Below are 21,210 nucleotides of genomic sequence, written 5' to 3'. Positions count from 1 at the left end.
TTGTAGTTACAAAGAAGAACTTATCCTATAAAATTGATATGATGAAGAGATCTGTGTGCCATCCAGAGTTAATTGGATTATCATGGACTAAATACTTGAATAAATTTTTTATTTCTAGTCTAATAAAATTGCATATAGTTATTAAATGCAATATAAAATCAAATACCTAACATATAAAATTAAAAAGTGACAGTTAAACACATCATTGAAAATTAAAATCCTGAAAAGACCAGAGAGCAAATCTAATTTTTAAAATGTACTTTAATATATGTATACATAAGCACAAACAAACCTGTACTAGATCTATCATCAGTAGCATATACTTTGATTAAACCCGTATTAAAAGGTGCCTGCTCCACAGTGTGTGTCCCATGACCACTATCCATGCTGCCATGACTAACAGCATCCAGGTCACTGCCATCTGCTTAAGAACACAATTTGACAGCATTTTACTACTCAGGGAGATACCAAAAGCACACATCAGTTTGTTGCTCAAGCTAATCCTATCTAATAAAAGAGTAATATACAAATTAACCATGACTCCGCTACACCCACCAGCCACGCCCACCAGCCAATCAGGAGCGAATATGCAAATAAAGCCAACCAAGATGGCTACGGCCACAGAGAGCAGGAGGGAGGCTTGGGTTTCCCCGGCAATGGAGGAAGCCAAGCTTTCCACCTGCCCTTGCCGGCCTAGGCCTCCACTCAAGGCTACAAAGTTTCAATGATAGAAGATACATAAATCCAAACAGAAATGGCGGCAGCCACAGAGCTGGAAAGAGCAGGAGGCTAGGGTTGCCCCCGGCGATAGAGGAAGCCAAGCTTTCCGCACACCCTGACCGGCCCAGGCCTCTGCTTAAGGCTACGAAGTTTCAATTATAGAAGATACATAAATCCCAACAGAAATGGCTGCTGCCATGGAGCAAGCAGAAGGCTTGGCTCTGCTCCAGGCTACAAAGTTTCAATTGTAGAAAATAAATAAACCCCAGATCCCAGGGCCTCCGATTGGGTTGCCAGGGGGTGGGGCCGGCCTGCAAACAACCACAGGCCCCTCGCCCAGGCCACCCCACGCCCCAAGGGAACCCCCACCCTGATCCAGGACACCCTTCAGGGCAAACCAGCTGGCCCCCACCCGCGCACCAGGCCTCTATCCTATCTAATAAAAGAGTAATATGCAGATTGACCATCACTCCAACACACAAGATGGATGCCCCCATGTGGTCAAAGATCCTGCCCCCATGTGGACACAAGATGGCCATGACAAGATGGCCAGCAAGGGAGGGCAGTTGGGAGGGACCAGGCCTACAAGGGAGGGCAGTTGTGGGCGATCAGGCCTGCAGGGGAGGGCAGTTAGGGGTGACCAAGCCGGCAGAAAAGGGAAGTTGGGGGCGACCAGGCCTGCAGGGGAGGGCAGTTAGGGGTGACCAGGCCTGCAGGGGAGGGCAGTTGGGGGGGACCCAGGCCTGCAGGGGAGAGCAGTTGGGGGGGACTAGGCCTGCAGGGGAGGGCAGTTAGGGGTGACCAGGCCTGCAGGGGAGGGCAGTTATGGGTGACCAAGCCTGTAGGGGAGGGCAGTTAGGGGAAAACAGGCTGGCAGGGGAGCAGTTAGGCATCAATCAGTCTGGCAGGGGAGTGGTTAGGGGGTGATCAGGCTGGCAGGCAGAAGCGGTTAGGGGCAATCAGGAAGGCAGGCAGGCGAGCAGTTGGGAGCCAGCAGTCCTGGATTGTGAGAGGGATGTCCGACTGCCCGTTTAGGCCCGATCCCAGTAGGATCAGGCCTAAATGGGCAGTCGGACATCCCTTGAGGGGTCCCAGATTGGAGAGGGTGCAGGCTGGGCTGAAGGACAGCCCCCCCCCGCACGAATTTCGTGCACCAGGCCTCTAGTATCTACTAATACTCAATACAAAAAGTGCCACATAATTAGCAAAATACAACTGTTAACAAAGAACCCTATTGTGAATCATGAACGAATACTAAAATGAGACCACCAACAGTTGATAGTTTAAGTTACAAGAAAAAAAGTAAAATTTTGTTTTTTTTTTAAATGTGAAGAAAACTCCAATTAGAATTTGCTTAATGGCAATAAAAACTAGAAAACATTCAATAACTTGAAAGTATTTAAAATTTCTAAAAAATGTAAAGTATAACATGTCAATTAATTTTAAAGAAAAATTAAACATAAATATCCTTAAAAATCTTTAATTACCTGAGAGAGTTGTTTGTGATAAGCGTGCATGTTTCTTTAAAGTTCTTTTGAACTGTGCTACTCCTAAAACAACATTTCTTAATTTTGTCCAAAGATAATAGCCATTATGACTTCGTGAAGGCCAGGTACTTTCTAAAACAGCCTATTTGTTCAACAAAGTAAAATAATTAGTATAATAATTTTTATAAATGAACATATTGGCTTTAGATTCAAACTAAAGAATATCTAAGTAGATTGTATAACACAAAATAGTACAAAAATTTTACTTGGTTTACAAAATATATTTTAAATAGTCTAAAATAAATGTCAAATAAACCTTGCATCAGCACCTTCTGCCATTAAATTAAGGTTGTATAATCACAAAAGTTATACTCTTTCTCCATGAAATAAAAGTGATTACCTTATTATAATAACCATAAGTAATGGCATTGGGGTCAATACCAGCTTTCCGCATTTCAAAAAGCACTCGAACTGCAAGCACTGGCTGATCATATTGTCCACAGAGCTGCATAAGAATGCGGTAGCACACCTGAAACACAGTTAAGTTCAAAAGTGTACAGAAACAAAATACCTATGACCATAAATATAGAAATAATGCATTTTAAAGATAATTGTTACCTCATCAGGTGGATCCATCTTCTTTGACTGCATTTTTTTAAGCACATCATATGCTGTTTTCAGCGCCCTGACTTTTGAATGACATACTTTCACATAAGCTGGGAGACAAATAAACCATAGTCCGTAACAGTGACGTAGCAGACACCTAGACCACATCTGAGGAATGGAAGAATACCGCTTGGCAATTTTATGGGCTGATTTAATTTCCTAGGGAAAAATGTAAGGATCTCATTTATAAATTTACACACATGGCATTCTTATTTAACTTCATGTTGAACAGGTACAAGTCACTTGCTTTTATAATGTTTCCCTAATAAAATCTGCTTATAATTAATATATATTCAAGCCTCTGCTTGAATTTGTATTATATCATATATAAAATAAAGTTCTAGGACAAGAGAACTAGTTAATTTTTTAAAGTCCGCTTACTCTAAATTATCTTCAGAATACTTCAGGGAGCTTAATCTAGTCACAGTTACATATGAGGTGGTAAAGTACATTAAGGGAGGATGAGTGTCATATTTACTTTTGTTCTAATATTTGATTACATGAAATACGCAAAAATTTCAAAGCACCTGTTTTGTTCTTCTGAACATAGGAGAAGGACTACTAGGACTACTTGATTTTGAAGGCAATTTGCTCTTTCGTGTTTGTAGAAATCCTTCAGGTCTCTCAAATAAACTGTTCCTAAGAACTGGAAATCCATTATAGCTGTTTTTGAAAAGAAAAAGAAAACCTCAAACACACATAGATTATATCATACTGGTTACATGCTAAAAAAATGTATGACCAATAACTTCTTAACTTACAATTTATCCTGTGTTTCTCCATCAGACTGGGATATATACTCAATAAATATTCATGCTAATGTTGCTTTTCTTTTTTTTTTTTTTAATATATTTTACAGAGAGAGGAAGGGAGAGGGATAGAAAGCTAGAAACATCGATGAGAGAGAAACATCGATCAGCTGCCTCCTGCACACTCCCCACTGGGAATGTGCCTGCAACCAAGGTACATGCCCTTGACCGGAATCGAACCTGGGACCCTTCAGTCCGCAGGCCGACGCTCCATCCACTGAGCCAAACCGGTTTCGGCTAATGTTGCTTTTCTTATTATAATATTTAGAAATGTAATAGCCAAACATAAACTCAAATATATATTTTGGAGGAAAAAGTTTTGCTGAATTGACATTAAACTACAAAGTAACTCAAGCACTTTGGTAGTATTTGTGTAAATATATAGCAAACTTATCAGATAATATGACAGTTGGTAAAAGACAGTCATTAATATCATTGCTTTGAATTAACTAATCACTACAGAATCTCCCTCTTTCTTAAAAAGATGTAAATAACAGTGCTCGCTTCGGCAGCACATATACTAAAATTGGAACAATACAGAGAAGATTAGCATGGCCCCTGAGCAAGGATGACATGCAAATTCATGAAGTGTTCCATATTAAAAAAAAAAAAAAGTAACATATTAGCACACCAGGACAAGCTCTCATATTGTCGTGAATTGGTTTATCAGGTTAGCTAGCAGGTTTAGGGCCTCATTTATGAGGAAAAAAAATTGAAGAGGGTGGAGAAGAGGAAGAAAAAGATTAGACTAGGTAGCTTTATGAGGAGGGGGGTTTAATTTGGGTGCTAGTGGAACGTGTTTGGGCATTTAAAAGATAGCAGCAGCTAAGAAAAAGACATACTGGAAAGAACAGAAGAAGCCCCTGAACAGCAAAGGTAACCTACTTTATAATATTCTTAAAGGTATATAAATAGTTTTAATTAATTAAAAAGAAAACAATAATAAAAGATGGCAAACTATATCAATTATATAAAAGCAAATTCAGTTGAGTAATAAAATATTGGTAATGACTGAATGTGAAATAGCAATAAAATCTCAAAGTTCAGGAAAATCCTGACCCTTAAAAATTCTTTGTATGTACATGGTGTGATAAGACCATTCTGTGTATCTTATAAACTTACTGCCTTATCATTTTATATAGAAAATGTAAGTATATGATCATCTCTTATTAAGAGAACAGACTGTACTCATTAAAGACATTTAAGTTGTTTCGAGTAATGGGGATGATTACACCAAAATTATACTGGGTAGTCTCAAGGGGGGAAAATGACTTAGATTCTTTAAAAAGGGGGAACTTTTTAAGCTAAGTAATTTTCTTACTAAAGGACTAAATCTCAAAGTAAAATTTTAATTAAAAGGTTAAAACCAAACCCAAAAATCCCCTAGAAGTATATTAGTAAACATACCAAAAAGAAGTCTTAGAAATATCATGTACAGCCCTGGCTGGTTAGAGTGTCAGCCCTCGCACAAAAGGATCTCGGGTTCAATTTTAGGTCAAGGGCATGTACTTGGGTTTTAGGTTTGCTCCCTGCCACTGGTCAGGGCATGTTTGGGAGGCAACTGATTGATCTTTCTCTCTCTCCCTCTTTATAAAATCAACTCGAGGCCCGGTGCATGAAATTCGTTCACGGGGGGTGTGTGTCCCTCAGCCCAGCCTGCATCCTCTCCAATCTTGGACCCCTCGAGGGATGTCTGACTGCCCGTTTAGCCCCGATCCCAGTAGGATCGGGGCTAAACGGGCAGTCAGACATCCCTCTCACAATCCAGGACTGCTGGCTCCCAACTGCTTGCCTGCCTGCCTTCCTGATTGCCCCTAAACACTTCTGCCAGCCTGATAACCCCCTAACCACTCCCCTGCCAGACTGATTGATGCCTAACTGCTCCCCTGCTAGCCTGTTTGTCCCTAACTGCCCTCCCCTGCAGGCCTGGTCACCCCTAACTACTCCCCCCCTGCAGGCCTTGTCGCCCCAACTGCCCTCCCCTGCAGGCCTTGTCACCCGCAACTGTCATCCCTTGCAGGCCTGGGTCCCCCCCAAGTGCCTTTCCCTGCAGGCCTGGTCACCCCCAACTGCCCTCCTCTGCCAGCCTGGTCACCCCCAACTGCCCTCTTCTGCTGGCCTGATCACCCACAACTGCCCTCCCTTGCAAGCCTGATCCCTCCCAACTGCCCTCCCCTGCTGGCCATCTTGTGTCCACATGGGGGCAGCAATCTTATGTGTTGGAGTGACAGTCAATTTGCATATTACTCTTTTATTAGATAGGATTAGATAGGATAGAGGCTTGATGCATGGGTGGGGACTGGCTGGTTTGCCCTGAAGGGTGTCCCAGATCAGGGTGGGGGTTCCCTTGGGGCGTGGGGCGGCCTGGGCGAGGGGTCTGTGGTGGTTTGCAGGCTGGCCCCTGGCGACCTAAGCAGAGGCCCTGGTATCTGGGATTTATTTATCTTCTATAATTGAAACTTTGTAGCCTTGAGCGCAGGCCAGGGCAGGTGGAAAGCTTGGCTTCCTCCATTGCCGGGGAAACCCAAGCTTCCTGCTTGCTCCATGGCCGCAGCCATCTTGGTTGGGTTAATTTGCATACTCGCTCCTGATTGGCTTGTGGGCGTGGCAGAGGTATGGTCAATTTGTATATTACTCTTTTATTAGATAGGAAGGATAAAAAATGTCCTCAGGTGAGGATTAAAAAAAATGAGTGAGCCTGGCCAGTGTGACTCAAGTGGTTGAAAGTGTTGACCTATGAACCTGGAGGTCACAGTTCGATTCCAGGTCAAGGCACATGCCTGGGTTTCAGGCTCGATTCCCAGCAGGGGCGTGCAGGAGGCAGCCGATCGATTCTCTTTCATCATTGATGTTTCTATCTCTCTCTCCCTCTCCCTTCCTCTCTGAAGTCAATAAAAAAATATATGTATTTTTAAAAATGATATGAATAACATCATCAATAGATGTAAAGGGCAGGAATCAAGTGGCCTATGAATATTTACAAACATCGGTTACACCACTTTTTCAAATTTAATAATCTGGGTTATAAATAAGGATGTCCTGAAAAATCCTTTCTTAACAAAAATAACAAACTGTCACTTAATGAATGATAGGTGAGAAATGGTTTTAGAATCTTTAAATAAAGTAAGGAGTATTATTAGAGAAGAAATAAATAATTTAAAATCTAAAAGGAAATACTACTTTAAGTAAAAATAAATACATACTGGAAATTAACTGTAGTATATAACAAATGTATATATACAAAATATATCTAGATAGATAGATGTATAATAAATCTACCTCTATTAGAACTTTTCTCTAGACTTGAAGACAGGAACTATGTGTCATTCAAGTCTAAAAACCAAGCACTTAGCAGCATCTGGCCAAATTTCCTAAATTAATAACCATCAATTTCAATGTTCTGAATCTTCCTTGACTTAAAATAAAAAATCATGGAATAATTAATAACCTAAAAAAATTACACATTAACCAATGTGTGTGTGTATGCGGGTGAGGGAGTGAGGAAACCAGCTTTAGTGAGAAACAAAAATCAAAATTTTATAATAAAAGTGCTGCATTTTGGTGGGGGTAGAGTCCGAACTGAATGTAATCAACATTTATGAGAACAGATACTTATGCAGATATAGAACTTCCCATTCCCAAGTCTATATTATGCAAAATTATATTTTTTTTCTTTTTAGACCTCAAAACTTAATAATGGATGTGGGATAAGCTTGCTTACCACCTAAAAATTAGGGATCTGTAAAGTTTGGATTTTTGAAAATACCACAGTCCTTAGAAAGCTACGTCACAGATGATGGATTGCTTCTCTCTTTCAATCTCAACACATTCGCCTCTTGAATACCTGTACTGTAAAGGGGGTTCTTCACCATTGGGTAGATGGGGGATCTCAGGTGGTGTTACAAAAACAGTATGTTCACTTTTGAAAGATTCATCCAGTTCTATAAGTCGCATTTCACCACTTTTGTCCATATCCACCTGAATGAGTTTAAAAAAAGCATATATTAAAAAAACACACACCACAATGGTTAGCCAAGAGTTCATCTATAGGGGAATGGTTAAATAAACCATGTATACAACTGGGTACTATAGAGCTATTAAAATAAAAAAGAATGAGCAAGTTGTCTATGTATGACTATAGAAAGATCTCCAAGATAATTAAGTGAAAGTAACAAGGCGCAGAGTATTGTATATAGTGAACTAATTTTTGAGGAAGAAAGGAGCCTTGGCCAGCATGGTTCAGTGGTTAGAGAGTCATAGGTTCGATTCCCTATCAAGGGCATGTATGTGGGTTGCAGGTCTGATTTCCACCCCCGGTTGGGGTGGGTATGGGAGGCAACCAATCAATCTCACATCAACATTTCTCTTTCTCTCTTCTCTCTTTGTCCCCCTACCTCCTCCTTTCCACTCCCTCTAAAATTCAATGGAAAAAAGATCCTCATTCTTTGGGTAAGGATTAAAAAATAAAGAGGGAAAACCAAGAACACACACACACACACACACACACACACACACATATATATACACACACACTAGAGGCCCAGGGCACGGATTTGTGCACCGGTGGGATCCCTCGGCCTTGCCTCGGGGCTGCATTGCCCAGTCCTGATCGGGCCAGGGAGGGACCACAGAAGGGCTCTAGGGCGTGTCTGGCCCCTCTTGCCTAGTCCCGATCAGTCAGACCCCAGCAGCAAGCTAACCTACCAGTCAGAGCGTCTGCCCCCTGGTGGTCAGTGCGCATCATAGAGACTGGTTGAATGGTCAAATGGTCAGATACTTAGCATATTAGGCTTTTATTATATAGGATTTTTTGTTTGTATGCACATAAAGAAATACTGAAGAACACTAAAAAAAAGTATCTGTATGGGGGAGGGGAGGTGAATGGAGTGAACAAGATGGGACAAGACCCAGATTTCCCAATGTATATGTTTTTATATTATTTTAAATCATGGGAATGTATTCAAGAAATAATAATTTTTAAAATGCAGACATAGCCCTAGCCAGTCTAGCTCAGTTGATTGGGCATTGTTATTCCATGTACCAAAAGAATGAGGGTTTGATCCTGGGTCGGGGTGAGTGGTTAGGCACATGTACAGGAGGCAACTGATCAATCTCTCACACTGATGTTTCTCTCTCTCTCTCTCTCTCTCTCTCTCTCTCTCTCTCTCAAATCAGGTGAGGATTTTAAAAAAAATACCAACAGGCAGGCATCAAAAAAATATCTTCAATGTACTCTTTCTCACTAAGCTGATGGAAGATGTGCTCCACCATAACAAAGAGGTAAACCAAGAAAGAAGCTACTGAAACCAGAAAGCAATAACTCCAGAGAGAGGTCAATATAATTCTAGGATGATGGTGAAGGAAAATCCCGGATGATAGAGTAAAACGCAGTCAGTTCATATTGGAAAAAAAAAGATGGAATGTTCCAGCAAAAATTTTTAAAACAATCAAATGGATATGTTAGAAAAATTGACATATTTAAACATTTTCACTTTTGTAGAAGACTTTGGAGATGAATTAACAGTAAACACAAAGGAAAGAACATAGTAATTATTAACTTCAGGGAAAACAAAATCCACACATGAAAGGCAATTTAGTTATAATGTATATATGGCGTAGCTGTGATTATATACAAAGTGACCAAATATAATGTATGACTACACTGGGAGAATTGTGGTGTTGGTGGTAGACATTAATTAGCAGCAATAAAAACATATTATTTGGAAATCTTAAGGTAAATGACTGAAGATACAGCTGAAAGAGAAAGTGGTGGTCTCTGGGGAGTAGAAACTAGGGTAGAAAGGAATGGGACCTAGCCTTATAAAAGTACTAAAGGCCCAATGCATGAAATATGTGCATGGGTAGGTCTCTAGGCCTGGTCGGCGATCAGGGCCGATCTGTGGGGTGACTGGTGGGGCGATCGGGGGGCCCCTGCTGACACCTGCCTTGGCTGGCCTGGCACTGCCCGCTTGCTGGCTCTGCCCCCCGCTGCTGTCCACTCACCGGCTGGCCCAGCCTCCCGCCACTGGTTGCCTTCCTCTGGTTGCCTCCCTCTGTGGGGTGACCAGTGGGGTGATTGGGGGTTCCTTGCTGGCACCTGTCTTGGCTGGCGTGGGGCCTGTGGGCTGGGGGCAGCTCCTGCGTTGAGCATCTGCTCCCTGGTGGTCAGTGCGCATCATAGCGACTGGTCATTCTGCCTTTTGGTTGATTTGCATATTAGGATTTTATTATATAGGATTGACTTTCTAAACTATGTTATGTTTTACTGTGGTAAAAATGAAATTTTACTTTTAAGAGATTTGGCAGCAATATTAAGAATGCTTAGCCCTGGCTGGTGTGACTCAGTTGTTTGGACGTAGTCCCCTGCACAGAAAGGTTGCTGGTTCAATTCCTGGTCAGGGCACATGCCTGGCTTGTGGGGTTCAATCCCCAATAGGGGGCATGCAGGAGGCAGACGATCTATGTTTCACTCTCACATAGATGTTTCTCTCTTTCTCTCCTCCTTCCTTCCTCTCTCTCTAAAATATCAATAAAAATATTTTTAAAATATGCTTATAAGATCTGGTTATATAAAAAATTAGGAGACCATATTATAATTATGTAAAAACACTGAAAATGTAAAATGGATATTAGGGCATCGGGCTTACAAAGTTTTTCTCCCTTCTATTTTCCACAAAATTTAATAAAAGTGTTAATAAGTTAAACCTTCAATAAAAAAAGAACATTATTAGCAAGCCTGAAAGTATTAAAAAAACCATTAGGAACATGTCAGAGATAACTCATAGTGGTAACCTGTCAATGATAAATTATATCAAATGAATAACAAATGAAAAGCTCTATATACATACATTTTTTTATTCAGAGGGAGTGGGTTTAATCTAATTATAAGGGCAGCAATGCTAATGAAATAGAAAAGATGGACTAGAACAAAAAGGTTTAAACAGATACCCAAGGTCATTGGAAAGGAAGCTGAAAACTACGCCTGTATCCATGATGGAGCATTGTAAGAGAAGTGCTTGTCAATGAGCACCAGGTGTTTTAAAAATTTTATTTACTTATTTAACAGCTTCTCTCTCTCCAGACCTGTGCCTACTTCTTACTCTCCAGCCACTTTGCATAGAAAAACCTGTGGACAAGGAAAACCGCTCTAATTCTCAGTATTAAAAAGACTATTAAGATAAGTTCTTGGTACAATGCTATAATGAACACAAAATTTCAAGGATCTGATTACTTCTCAAAATAAATGAGGTTTCAAAGCTCTATATAGGCAGAGGTCAACTTACAAAAAGGCATGGTTCTAAAAGTCCATTTGTAAATAAGTTATTCAAAATATAGAAAACAAATCACTCCCCCCCTCCCCCCCAAAAAAATCCTTCCTAAGAAATGTTCTACATTTGGAGTCACGGTTGCATGGAAATCTCTATTTGCCAAAACTTATCAAACTCTACATTTCAAAGGTGCATATCTATATATATAAAAGCCTAAATGACCATTACAACCGAACAACTGGAATGACTGGAATGACCAGTCAACCAGTCGCTATGATGCACACTGACCACCAGGGGGCAGATTCTCAATGCAGGAGCTGCTCTCTGGTGGTCAGTGTGCTCCCACAGCCAACCTCCCGCAGCTGGCCAACCTCCTGCAGCCCCTCCCCCTGGACGGCCAACCTCCCGGGGCCCCTCCCCCCAGCCAACTGGCCCCCTCATAGGCCTCGATCACTGGCCAGGCCGAGGGACCCCACCCGTGCACAAATTCGTGCACTGGGCCTCTAGTATTGATATATTATATCTCAGAATTTTGATTTTTTTAAAACTGTCTTAAAAGACAGAGGACCATTCCATCAAAAAGAAATTTAATACATATTTCTAGCACAACACTGTTTGAACTACAGCTAATCACCCTCTATTTCAGTGTTTTTATGGTAAAATGAATTATGAGTTCTAAGCAGATAATGGCATGTGTCCATGGTTTCCCTATTCCAAAGCATTTCAAGGACTTCAAGCACCTTAGCCTTTTAACTCTCTATCAACACCAGAAAGTATTTCTCTACATCAACCATCCCTCAAGTTTTATAAAGTGAAGGAAAGGTTATATATATGCCTACACAAGGCTCCAAACTTGTTCCTGCTCTCCATATATGTTATTCAAAAGCTGAACATTATCATGAGATGATAAAACGAGATGGTTTTTATTAGAGTTTATTAGGTTTTTACTAACCTAATAAACTTGAATAAAAGCAAGCAAGATTAGTGGAATCTAATGAACAAAATAAACTAGCAAACAGAATAGAAACTGATTCATAGATACAGAAAACAGACTGTCAGCTGTCAGAGGGGAGAGGGGTTGGGGAACTGTGTGAAAAAGGAGAAGGACTTAAGCAAAAAACCCCACAAAAAAACACACATACACACACACCAAAAATCAGACACAGACAACAGTATGGTGATTGCCAGAAGGAAAGGGGGTGTGGGAGGAGGAAGACGGCATGGGGGGATAAATGGTGATGGAAAGAGATTTTACTCTGGGTGCTAAGTGCATGTTGCAGTGTTGCAGATGATGTTTTATAGAACTGTACACTTAAAACCTGTATGGTTTTATTAATCAACTAGAGGCCTGGTGCACAAAATTTGTGCATGGGTAGGATCCCTAGGCCTGGCCCGGAGATCAGGGCTGATTGGGGCCTTCCAGCTGCTGGCCAGGGCCTTTCTTTGTTCCGTGCCACCCCCTGGTGGTCAGCGCAAATCATAGTGAGTGATCGAACTCTTGGTCTCCCGGTCGAACTCCTGAGGAGATGCTTTGTATATTAGCCTTTTACAGTATATATATAGATGTCACCCTAATAAATTAAGTAAAAAATAGTCACAATGTCTTCTACTTTTTAGTTCATACAATACTACTCTGAACACTGGGAGGCATGCAGTTATAATAATTTCTCCTCACAATATTTTGAAAAACACAGATAAGAAAACAACACAGAAACATTAAAGGACTTGACTAAAGTACAAATATAAGAGCTAGGGTGAAAGTTCTCCTGATTCCCAATGCAGTGTTTATCCCACTACACCCTTCACAGTGACTATAATTTCTCATTTTTATAGGACACATTTGGTACTTACTTAATAAATGACATTTTCATGTTAAACTCAGAACTAAGTCAATTTCTGAATATTTTGGCTGTTGTGTCTCCCCCAAAATCAGTGATTTTCTTTCATGGTCACGTAAATTGGAAAGTGATGGACTTAAATTACCTTATCAGTATAAATTGAGAAAATAATTTCTTTCTTTTTTCTACTGTCATGGGCACAAAACCATGAACACTATATATATATATATATATATATATACCCACATCTATATATATAAAAGGCTAAGCAACCAGCCAGTAGGTATGATGTGCACTGACCACCAGGGGGCAGACGCTCAACACAGGAGCTGCTGAGCGACAGCAACTTTGCAGAGTGCCCTCTCGCACTGCAGGACCCCTAGGGTAGTGGTCGGCAAACTGCGGCTCGCGAGCCACATGTGGCTTGTAAGCTGTGGTTTGCCGCTCTGTTGACTAATGAGTTTGCTAACCACTGCCCAGGGGGATGTCAGAGAGCTGGTTTTGGCCCGATCCCCACAGGCCAGGCCAAGGGATCCCACCTGCCAGAGGGACCCTGCTCACTCTGCAGACACCCTTTAAGCCACAGCGGCGCCCCAGGTGCGGCTGGCCGGGGAGGGACTGTGAGAGGTTGGCTCCAGGGCATGTCCGGTTCAACTCGCCCAGTCCCATCCCACTGGCCACCTTCTAATTAATTTCCTTTCAATGAGCACAAATCTGTGTACCAGGCCTCTAATATATATAAATATATACATACACACACACACACACACACACACACACACACACACACACACACATATATATATATTTACAAATTTATAGAAAAGTTTCAAGTACACTAACTTTTCAAATACAAATAACTATTTTCCTCTTAATATTTTGAGAGAAAGTTGCTGACCTGATGACCCATCACATCTGAATACTTCAGTGTATACTTCCTACAAAAAAGGACATTCTCCTATATAAGTACAATACATGAATCTGAAAATTAACATTTATACTGTCTAATACTCAAACTACATTTGAATTTTGTTGATTAGCTTAATAATGTTATATCAAACGCATTCAGTTCTAGCCCTGGCCAGTGTTGCTCAGTGGTTAGAGTGTTGGCCTGAACACCAAAGCGTCACAGGTTCAATTCCGGTCAAGGGCACTTGCAGGCTTGATGCTGGCCTTAGTTGGGTGCGTGTAGAAGGAAACCTATTGATGTGCCTCTCTCACATTGATGTTTTTCTCTCTCTCCTGTACCTTCTTTCTCTTCTACTCTCTTTAAAAATCAATGAAAAAAATATCCTCGGATAAGAATTAACAACAACAATATGCTCAAGTTAAAGGTCCACAGGCTTGAACAAAAGTCCTATTGTCCGTAAGTGGGCAGGCAGAGATACAGACCTGACTGCTAAAATAAAACGCACGATTTAGTAAAATACTTCAGGAAATTTCCAAGAGGTTGTTGTGTTTATCATATCTAGTAGGCCACCAAAACTTTCATAATAAAGGGTCAATAATGGAATGAAATTAATTTAGATTTTGTTAAAAGCTAGTAAAACTTTTAAGTAGAAACCATAATTTCTAACATTTATAACAGTCACACAAAATAAGTAGAGCACTGCAGACAAACTTACTTTATCTACACAGTCATCAAAAAATGCCAGGCTTGCATCTTTATCACTGACAAAAGAACATTCCTCAATGAAGCGAATAAACATTTGTGTTTTGGTCATCATGTTATAGAATTTTTGATGTGATCGGTCTCGGCTTCTTAAGAAAGCTGTTCAACATAAATTTACAATGTCAGAATATCATTTGTAGATTCATAGAATTTTTAAGCTAGAAAGAACTTGATCAACCATGTCATCTATACCCACCATCTTGCAGAAAAAGAAAGTAAGACACTGAAAGTAGAAGTGATTTGACAAAGATAGCAACAGGAAAGAAACTTGAATCAAGATCTTTCAAATCTTCAACCAGGACTGTCTCTGTTGTCCCCTCACTACCTTGAAGGTTACACATATACTAGTAAATGTGAAAGCATCTTAAAACTGCAATTTCCCCCCCTCCTTTATGTGTTGCCTGCTATGTGCACGTGGCTCATGCTCTTGCCATATACATATGTAGTTTTTTCAAAGCAGCAGTTACATCATCTCTAGTATTCATTTATGCTTGTGTCAATACTTACTGTAACAGAGTAAAAGTTTATTTCCTGATTTCACACTCCACCTCATTCACTATACTCAATTACACAACACGGGTTTTCTTTTGGGCGCATGAACTCAAAACTATTTCCAGCCTCAGGGACTTTGCATAAACTGTTCTCTCTGCCTAAAACATTCTTCCATTTTCCCTTTGCCTGTCTAATTTCTATTCCTCCTTTTGAACATAGCTCATATGTGAATTCCTCACAAGGGCCTACTGTGACCTAAAGTTGTGAACTGAAGTATTCATTCATATTATTTTCAAACTAGAGGCCCGATGCACAAAATTCGTACAAGGGGGTTGGCCCTCGCAGCTGTGGTGGCTTGCCTTGGCCCTTGCAGACCTGGCTTCATCCGGAAGGTCATCGGGAAGGTCGTTTGGCTGTCCAGTCTAATTAGTATATTATGCTTTTATTATAGATTGCTTATCTTTTTACTATAAGCTCTATGGGAGAAGTGACCATGTTTCTCTTTTCTTTTTCTTTTGTGTGTGTGACCACGTATCTTATGCATACCACTATATACCCAAAGCCTATCATTTGGAGGCACTCAACATATGTTTATTAAATAAATTTATCTTTTAAATGTTAAATAGCACAAAAGAAAGTAAATACACATTATGATACAAATGCATTCCAGGGTTTCCCAACATTTTTTTTTTTTTACTTTGTGTCATGAACAGAAAACAATATTTGTAAAGCATACTGAAGCAAGACAAATGAAGCTGCTCAAGCCTAGAGGTGACCATCAAAGGCTACTAGGCATGCCCAACATTGTCTGGCTTCCCTGAAAGCTAAAAGCATCAACATCAACACAACTGTGATACAAGTGCAATAGTGTATGTTTAGAAATTCCTGTACTTTTCTAATAGTTCTTTATGCATACTTTGCCAATGGGATTATACTGAATATGCCTGAGAAATAACCAGTCCTATGGAAATGGATTACCAACAGAATTGCTATTCACATACTCTCAAAATAGTTATATATTTTGATAAATATGAGCTATTGACCCAGAAAGCAATTAAATCACACGAGGTTAAGCTCAATAATATGACAACTGTAAAACTATGCAATCACTCACCTTGTAGGTCAAAAAGGGAGCTTGCATCTGTGGCTGTCTCAGATGGGGCTTGTGTTATTGGTGTTAAGTATGATCTATAACCTTTTAAAATAGAGGCCATGAAACACAAAAATGCCTCTTGGATTTCCAAATCTATCATATGTAACCTCTTTCCAGAATTAAAATCATAGTCATTCATTGCTAAGTCCATTAGTCCATCATCTCTTGGTCTCTGCTGCACTGTGAAGAAATAGGTTTAATGTTTCTCCAAATAGTCAAAACTAATGTTAATAGTTGTATTATTGTCAATATAAACTTGTTGCATATGTATATCAAGTCATTATGCTATATACCTTAAACTTACTAGATCTGTATGTCAATTATCCTATATAATAAAGAGATAATATGCAAATTGACCATCACTCCAACACAAGATGGCCACCCCCAGGTGGTCAAAGATGGCTGCCCCCATGTGGACACAAGATGGCCGCCACAAGATGGCCGGCAGGGAAAGGCAGTTGTGGGCAATCAGGCCAGCACGAGAGGGCACTTGGGAGGGACCAGGCTTGCAAGGGAGGGCAGCTGGGGGTGATCAAGCCTGCAGGGGAGGGCAGTTAGGAGTGACCAGGCTGACAGAGGAGGGCAGTTGGGGGCGACCAGGCCTTTAGGAGAGGACATTTGGGGGGGACCTAGGCCTGCAGGGGAGGGCAGTTGGGTGGGGGGAACCAGGCCTGCAGGGGAGGGCAGTTAGGGGTGACCAGGCCTGCAGGGGAGGGCAGTTAGGGGCAATCGGGCTGGCAAGGGAGCAGTTAGGCATAGATAAGGCTGGCAGTGGAGTGGTTAGGGGGTGATCAGGCTGGCAGGCAGAAGCGGTTAGGGGCAATCAGGAAGGCAGGTAGGCGAGCGGTTGGGAGCCAGCAGTCCTAGATTGTGAGAGGGATGTCCAACTGCCCGTTTAGGCCCGACCCAGTGAGATCCCAGATTGGAGAGGATGCAGGCTGGGCTGAGGGACACACACACACACCCCGTGCACGAATTTCATGCACTGGGCCTCTAGTATCTCAATAAAATTGAAAGAAAAAAATAAACATTTGTTGTGTTTTCAAAAGGGCTCAAGCTACCACAAATTTTGTTTATATATAATTTCGTAATATGAAAATCCTAGAAAAGTTTGCCATATAATTTTTTTAGGCTCTGCTGAGTACATTTTATCCAAATTAAACACAAAATAGCCAGCCGGTGTGACTCAGTGTTTGAGCATTGACCTATGAACCAGGAGGTGACTATTTGATTTCCGGTCAGGGCACATGCCCAGGTTGAAGGCTTGATCTCTAGTAGGGGGCGTGTAGGAGGCAGCTAATCAATGATTCTCTCTCATCATTGATATTTCTATCTCTCTCTTCCTCTCCCTTCATCTCTGGAATCAATTAAAAATATATATATATATTTAAAAATTGAACACAAAATAATTCCTTTTTATCTGACTACCATCAGAAAAAATGTTCATGTTATAAAATAACTATATGTAGGTTAATAAATGAAGATCATAACAAGCATAGCAACTGGACACAGGGTTAAATGCAATAGTCCTTCCTTTCTTCTTTTGTTTCTTTTAAATATAAGTGCTTATAGAAGGAACAGTCTGGGATTAAAATGTGAAAATTAACTCTTACTCTTTCTGAACAATTCAATGCTAAAGCCATTAGGTAGTAAAAGAATAACTTTATAGTAGAGAATAAGCCTGGTAGACACCACATAATCAAGTGACCAATGTGAACATCTTCATCAATAATGGGACATATTGATATAGTGCTCAATCTGATAAGGATACTATGCAAGAAACTCAGTGTCACTTCTGTCAAAGTTGCATGATCTGTATTTATCATGAGGACATTCAGACAAACCCATATCATGGACCATTCTACAATAAGTATAACCTTCAAAAGTGTCAAGAAAATGAAGAAAAAATTGAATTGTTTAGAGAAAAGGACACAAAAGAGACCTGAGACTAGATACATCTGATATGCAAATGGGTTCTTTTGCTATAAAGAACATTACATATTATGATAACTAGCAAAACTCAAATCAGGTCTGAGGATAAGGATGGCAGGAATGCTAATTTCCTGATTTTCATGGTTATATGGTTATATTGTAGTGCTAAAGGAGAATGTACTTGTTGGTAGGAAAGCTATTCTCCAAGGGTCAGGAGAAAAAATTTTGTGATTGCTTAAAACCTTAAAAACTTTTTAAAATATGAGGAATAAATCATCTTAGTAAAGTTTTTTCAAGTTCTTATTGTCTAAAAAAGTAGAAGTATTAGAAAGAATGTAGGCATTGGAACAGAAGGTTTTTTTTTTTAAATATATTTTATTGATTTTTTTACAGAGAGGAAGGGAAAGGGATAGAGAGTTAGAAACATCGATGAGAGAGAAACATCGATCAGCTGCCTCCTGCACACGCCCTACTGGGGATGTGCCTGCAACCAAGGTACATGCCCTTGACCGGAATCGAACCTGGGACCCCTCAGTCCACAGGCTGACGCTCTATCCACTGAGCCAAACCAGTTAGGGCTGGAACAGAAGGTTTTAATCATTAGCATCAACTGAATGATTCCTAAGAAAGTACTTTTTACTTCTCTCAACCTTATTATCCTCACCTCATAGATGCAAAGATAAAAGAATGTATGTGAAAGTACTCTGAAGCTATAAAATGTTATACAATCCTGAACTGTCAGTATTGCTTAAAAGTCTGTAGTTTTAAGCTTTAAGATTCTGTACTTCAATAGAGCTAAATGAACTATTTCATTGATTTTAATAATATTTAAGTATTGCTAAATATTCACTGCTGGACTTTTCAGCTATTCAAAGGAAGTGCATGTACTTTTAGAAAGCAATGAACTAGGTAGTTCAAATAAAATTCCATATACAATTTACTTGTTCCATAAGATAAAATTTTATTCATTTGATGTTATTTTTTTAATATCCCAATATTTATGAACCACATCCAAATTATCTACTTGTTGTGAGGTTTACTTTGTAAACATTGTCTTTCACCCTAGCCGGTTTAGTTCAGTAGATAGAGCGTAGGTAGATAGAGCGTAGGCCTGCAGACTGAAGGGTTCCAGGTTCAATTCCTGTCAAGGGCACATGCCTAGGGTTGCAGGCTTGGTCCCCAGTAGGGGGCGCGCAGGAGGCAGCCGATCAATGATTCTCTCTCATCGTTGATGTTTCTATATCTCTCTCCCTCTCCCTACCTCTTTGAAATCAATAAAAATATACTTTAAAAAAAACAAGAAAACATTGTTTTTCATGTCCTCTTCCAAGTATACTACAGGATATAAACCATTTCCTATGCTTATATTTCACCTACTACATAAATGAGAACCTCAAATATTGCTATACAATTACTGACCATTTTTCATACAGTAAGTATTAAATTAAGGGACCTGAATAGAAGTTACTATAAACTACCAAGAGGATTAGATAAATGAAGGTTTAATCCTTCTTAGTAATTCTGGATCACTGTCAAGATATTCTTACATAGCTTTTTACTGAAATATTCCATATTCTAATCAATTTTCATTTTGATTAATTTCCTAATGCTTGCAGCAAGTTTCTATTTTCAAATTATTTGAAGAAAGCACAGTAGGTGAAAAGCAAATGACCTAGCTCTCACCCTATTGGAAATTAGCATTTTCTAATGTAACTGAAACCATCTAATATATTCAAAACTAACTTTCTATTCCATGTATGAAGAAAATATACAAGCGTAAATGCTTATTTTTTCCATGGTGTTTCAGTAACAGTAAAATTAAAGAAAACAACCAGCTTAACTTCTTTTTGAATTTTATTATTCTAAAATGGGTCTATAAAAATGTGATATCAAAAATAAATCTCCCATTTAGCTTCTAACAAATTTTGCCTATTTGCTCATTTGCCTTTAAGACTGTAAAAATACTTTCCTTTAGATAAACTTTTTCTAAGTACAGCAAAGTAACTGGAGTTCTTTTCTCAGATTAAATTACTTCCTTTAATTAAATTAGACACTTACATTTTGCCAATTGCTGGTACAAATTATTCAGTGTGTTCATCAGATTTTTACATGGTTTCTTTGGAAGTGTCTTCCAGGCTACATTTTTCTTGTCACCAGTTCTGAGATTAAATAGCAAAAAAAATATATTTGTTAGATGGACCTTTTTTTGGGGGGGAAAGGGGAAATATATACTTAATTATGTAAAAAAGGAAAAAGAGAAAACACATTGAACAAAAAAGAAAACACTTAACAAAATATTCTAATTAACAGGAGAAAAATATTACTGGGGTAAATTGGAATGTTGAATATTAAAAAGTAATTTATATGAGGGTGAAACCTTGCATTAACTATAGCTCAAATATTTGTAATTATGTTGGTATTGAGTACATTGCATGTGCATTGGAATCATGCCAATCACTACCAAATTTAATGTGGTGGTCATTACTCTTAAACTCCACTTAAGAGTCTTTAGACACTTAAATACTGGGAAAATCCTACTATGTGATTTTTTTGTTGTTGTTATGGATTTGAAAACTTTCAATAAGCTTATCAAAATACTTTGGCATATTTAAATACTGTTTCTTAGTTTCCTAAAGGAAAAATTATTTTTGTTTTCTTCAGAAAAAAAAATCTATAATATTAATCGAATAAACTAGAACATTCCAAAATACTTTTATAACTATAAAAGAGGATATGTGCTTGAAAGTGGTATCTTTAGGAAAAAAGAAAAGTGGTATCTTTGTTTCTATGACAAACTTCTATAATCTCCTTTAGTACCACTATGGCAACAGTTAGTTGCTCTTTAAATTACATATGGGGTAGGAGGAGAAGAAATGGTGATAAAACACCATAAAGGTTTTGGACTTAACTATAACTTTGTTTATTCCACTCTTTATTAAATCTTTTTTTTAAAATTTCAATAGCAATGAATACTCCTTTTAGAAAACTTGAAAAATGTACAGAAAAAGAAGAAAAGTACATCACTCATGTTTTAACCACCAAAGATAACGATATAGCACAGGTGTTCAGTGAAACTTGCTGAACTTTTTTTCCCCAATATTTCGTAAACTTTCCACAGAACAAAAGGACAAATATCACTTTGAAAACTAAATGAAGTAAAAAGAGTGGATGGG

At 39.3% G+C, this 21,210-nt stretch overlaps 1 protein-coding gene across 6 annotated transcripts in view; it reads right to left on the bottom strand.

Moving 5' to 3' along the window:
• Positions 1-21,210, bottom strand: part of DENND4A (DENN domain containing 4A) — a 129,907-nt gene that overhangs the window by 25,257 nt on the left and 83,440 nt on the right. For 2 of the 6 annotated variants that reach the window (XM_080687107.1, XM_080687109.1), the window contains exons 13-21: positions 20,096-20,196; positions 16,067-16,285; positions 14,414-14,559; positions 7,527-7,660; positions 3,401-3,536; positions 2,826-3,032; positions 2,608-2,736; positions 2,208-2,349; positions 293-424 (exon numbers count right to left, since the gene is read on the bottom strand). In XM_080687107.1, the coding sequence (XP_080543233.1) occupies positions 293-424; positions 2,208-2,349; positions 2,608-2,736; positions 2,826-3,032; positions 3,401-3,536; positions 7,527-7,660; positions 14,414-14,559; positions 16,067-16,285; positions 20,096-20,196 (1,346 nt within the window). The remainder of the gene's footprint in view (positions 1-292; positions 425-2,207; positions 2,350-2,607; positions 2,737-2,825; positions 3,033-3,400; positions 3,537-7,526; positions 7,661-14,413; positions 14,560-16,066; positions 16,286-20,095; positions 20,197-21,210) is intronic. The other 4 variants (XM_080687108.1, XM_080687110.1, XM_080687111.1 and 1 more) reach the window with 2 other exon arrangements.

This window comes from Plecotus auritus (assembly GCF_963455305.1).
Source record: "Plecotus auritus genome assembly, chromosome: 1".
In the NCBI taxonomy this organism is placed as follows: Eukaryota; Metazoa; Chordata; class Mammalia; order Chiroptera; family Vespertilionidae; genus Plecotus; species Plecotus auritus.
This window is presented reverse-complemented; position numbering and strand designations above follow the sequence as displayed.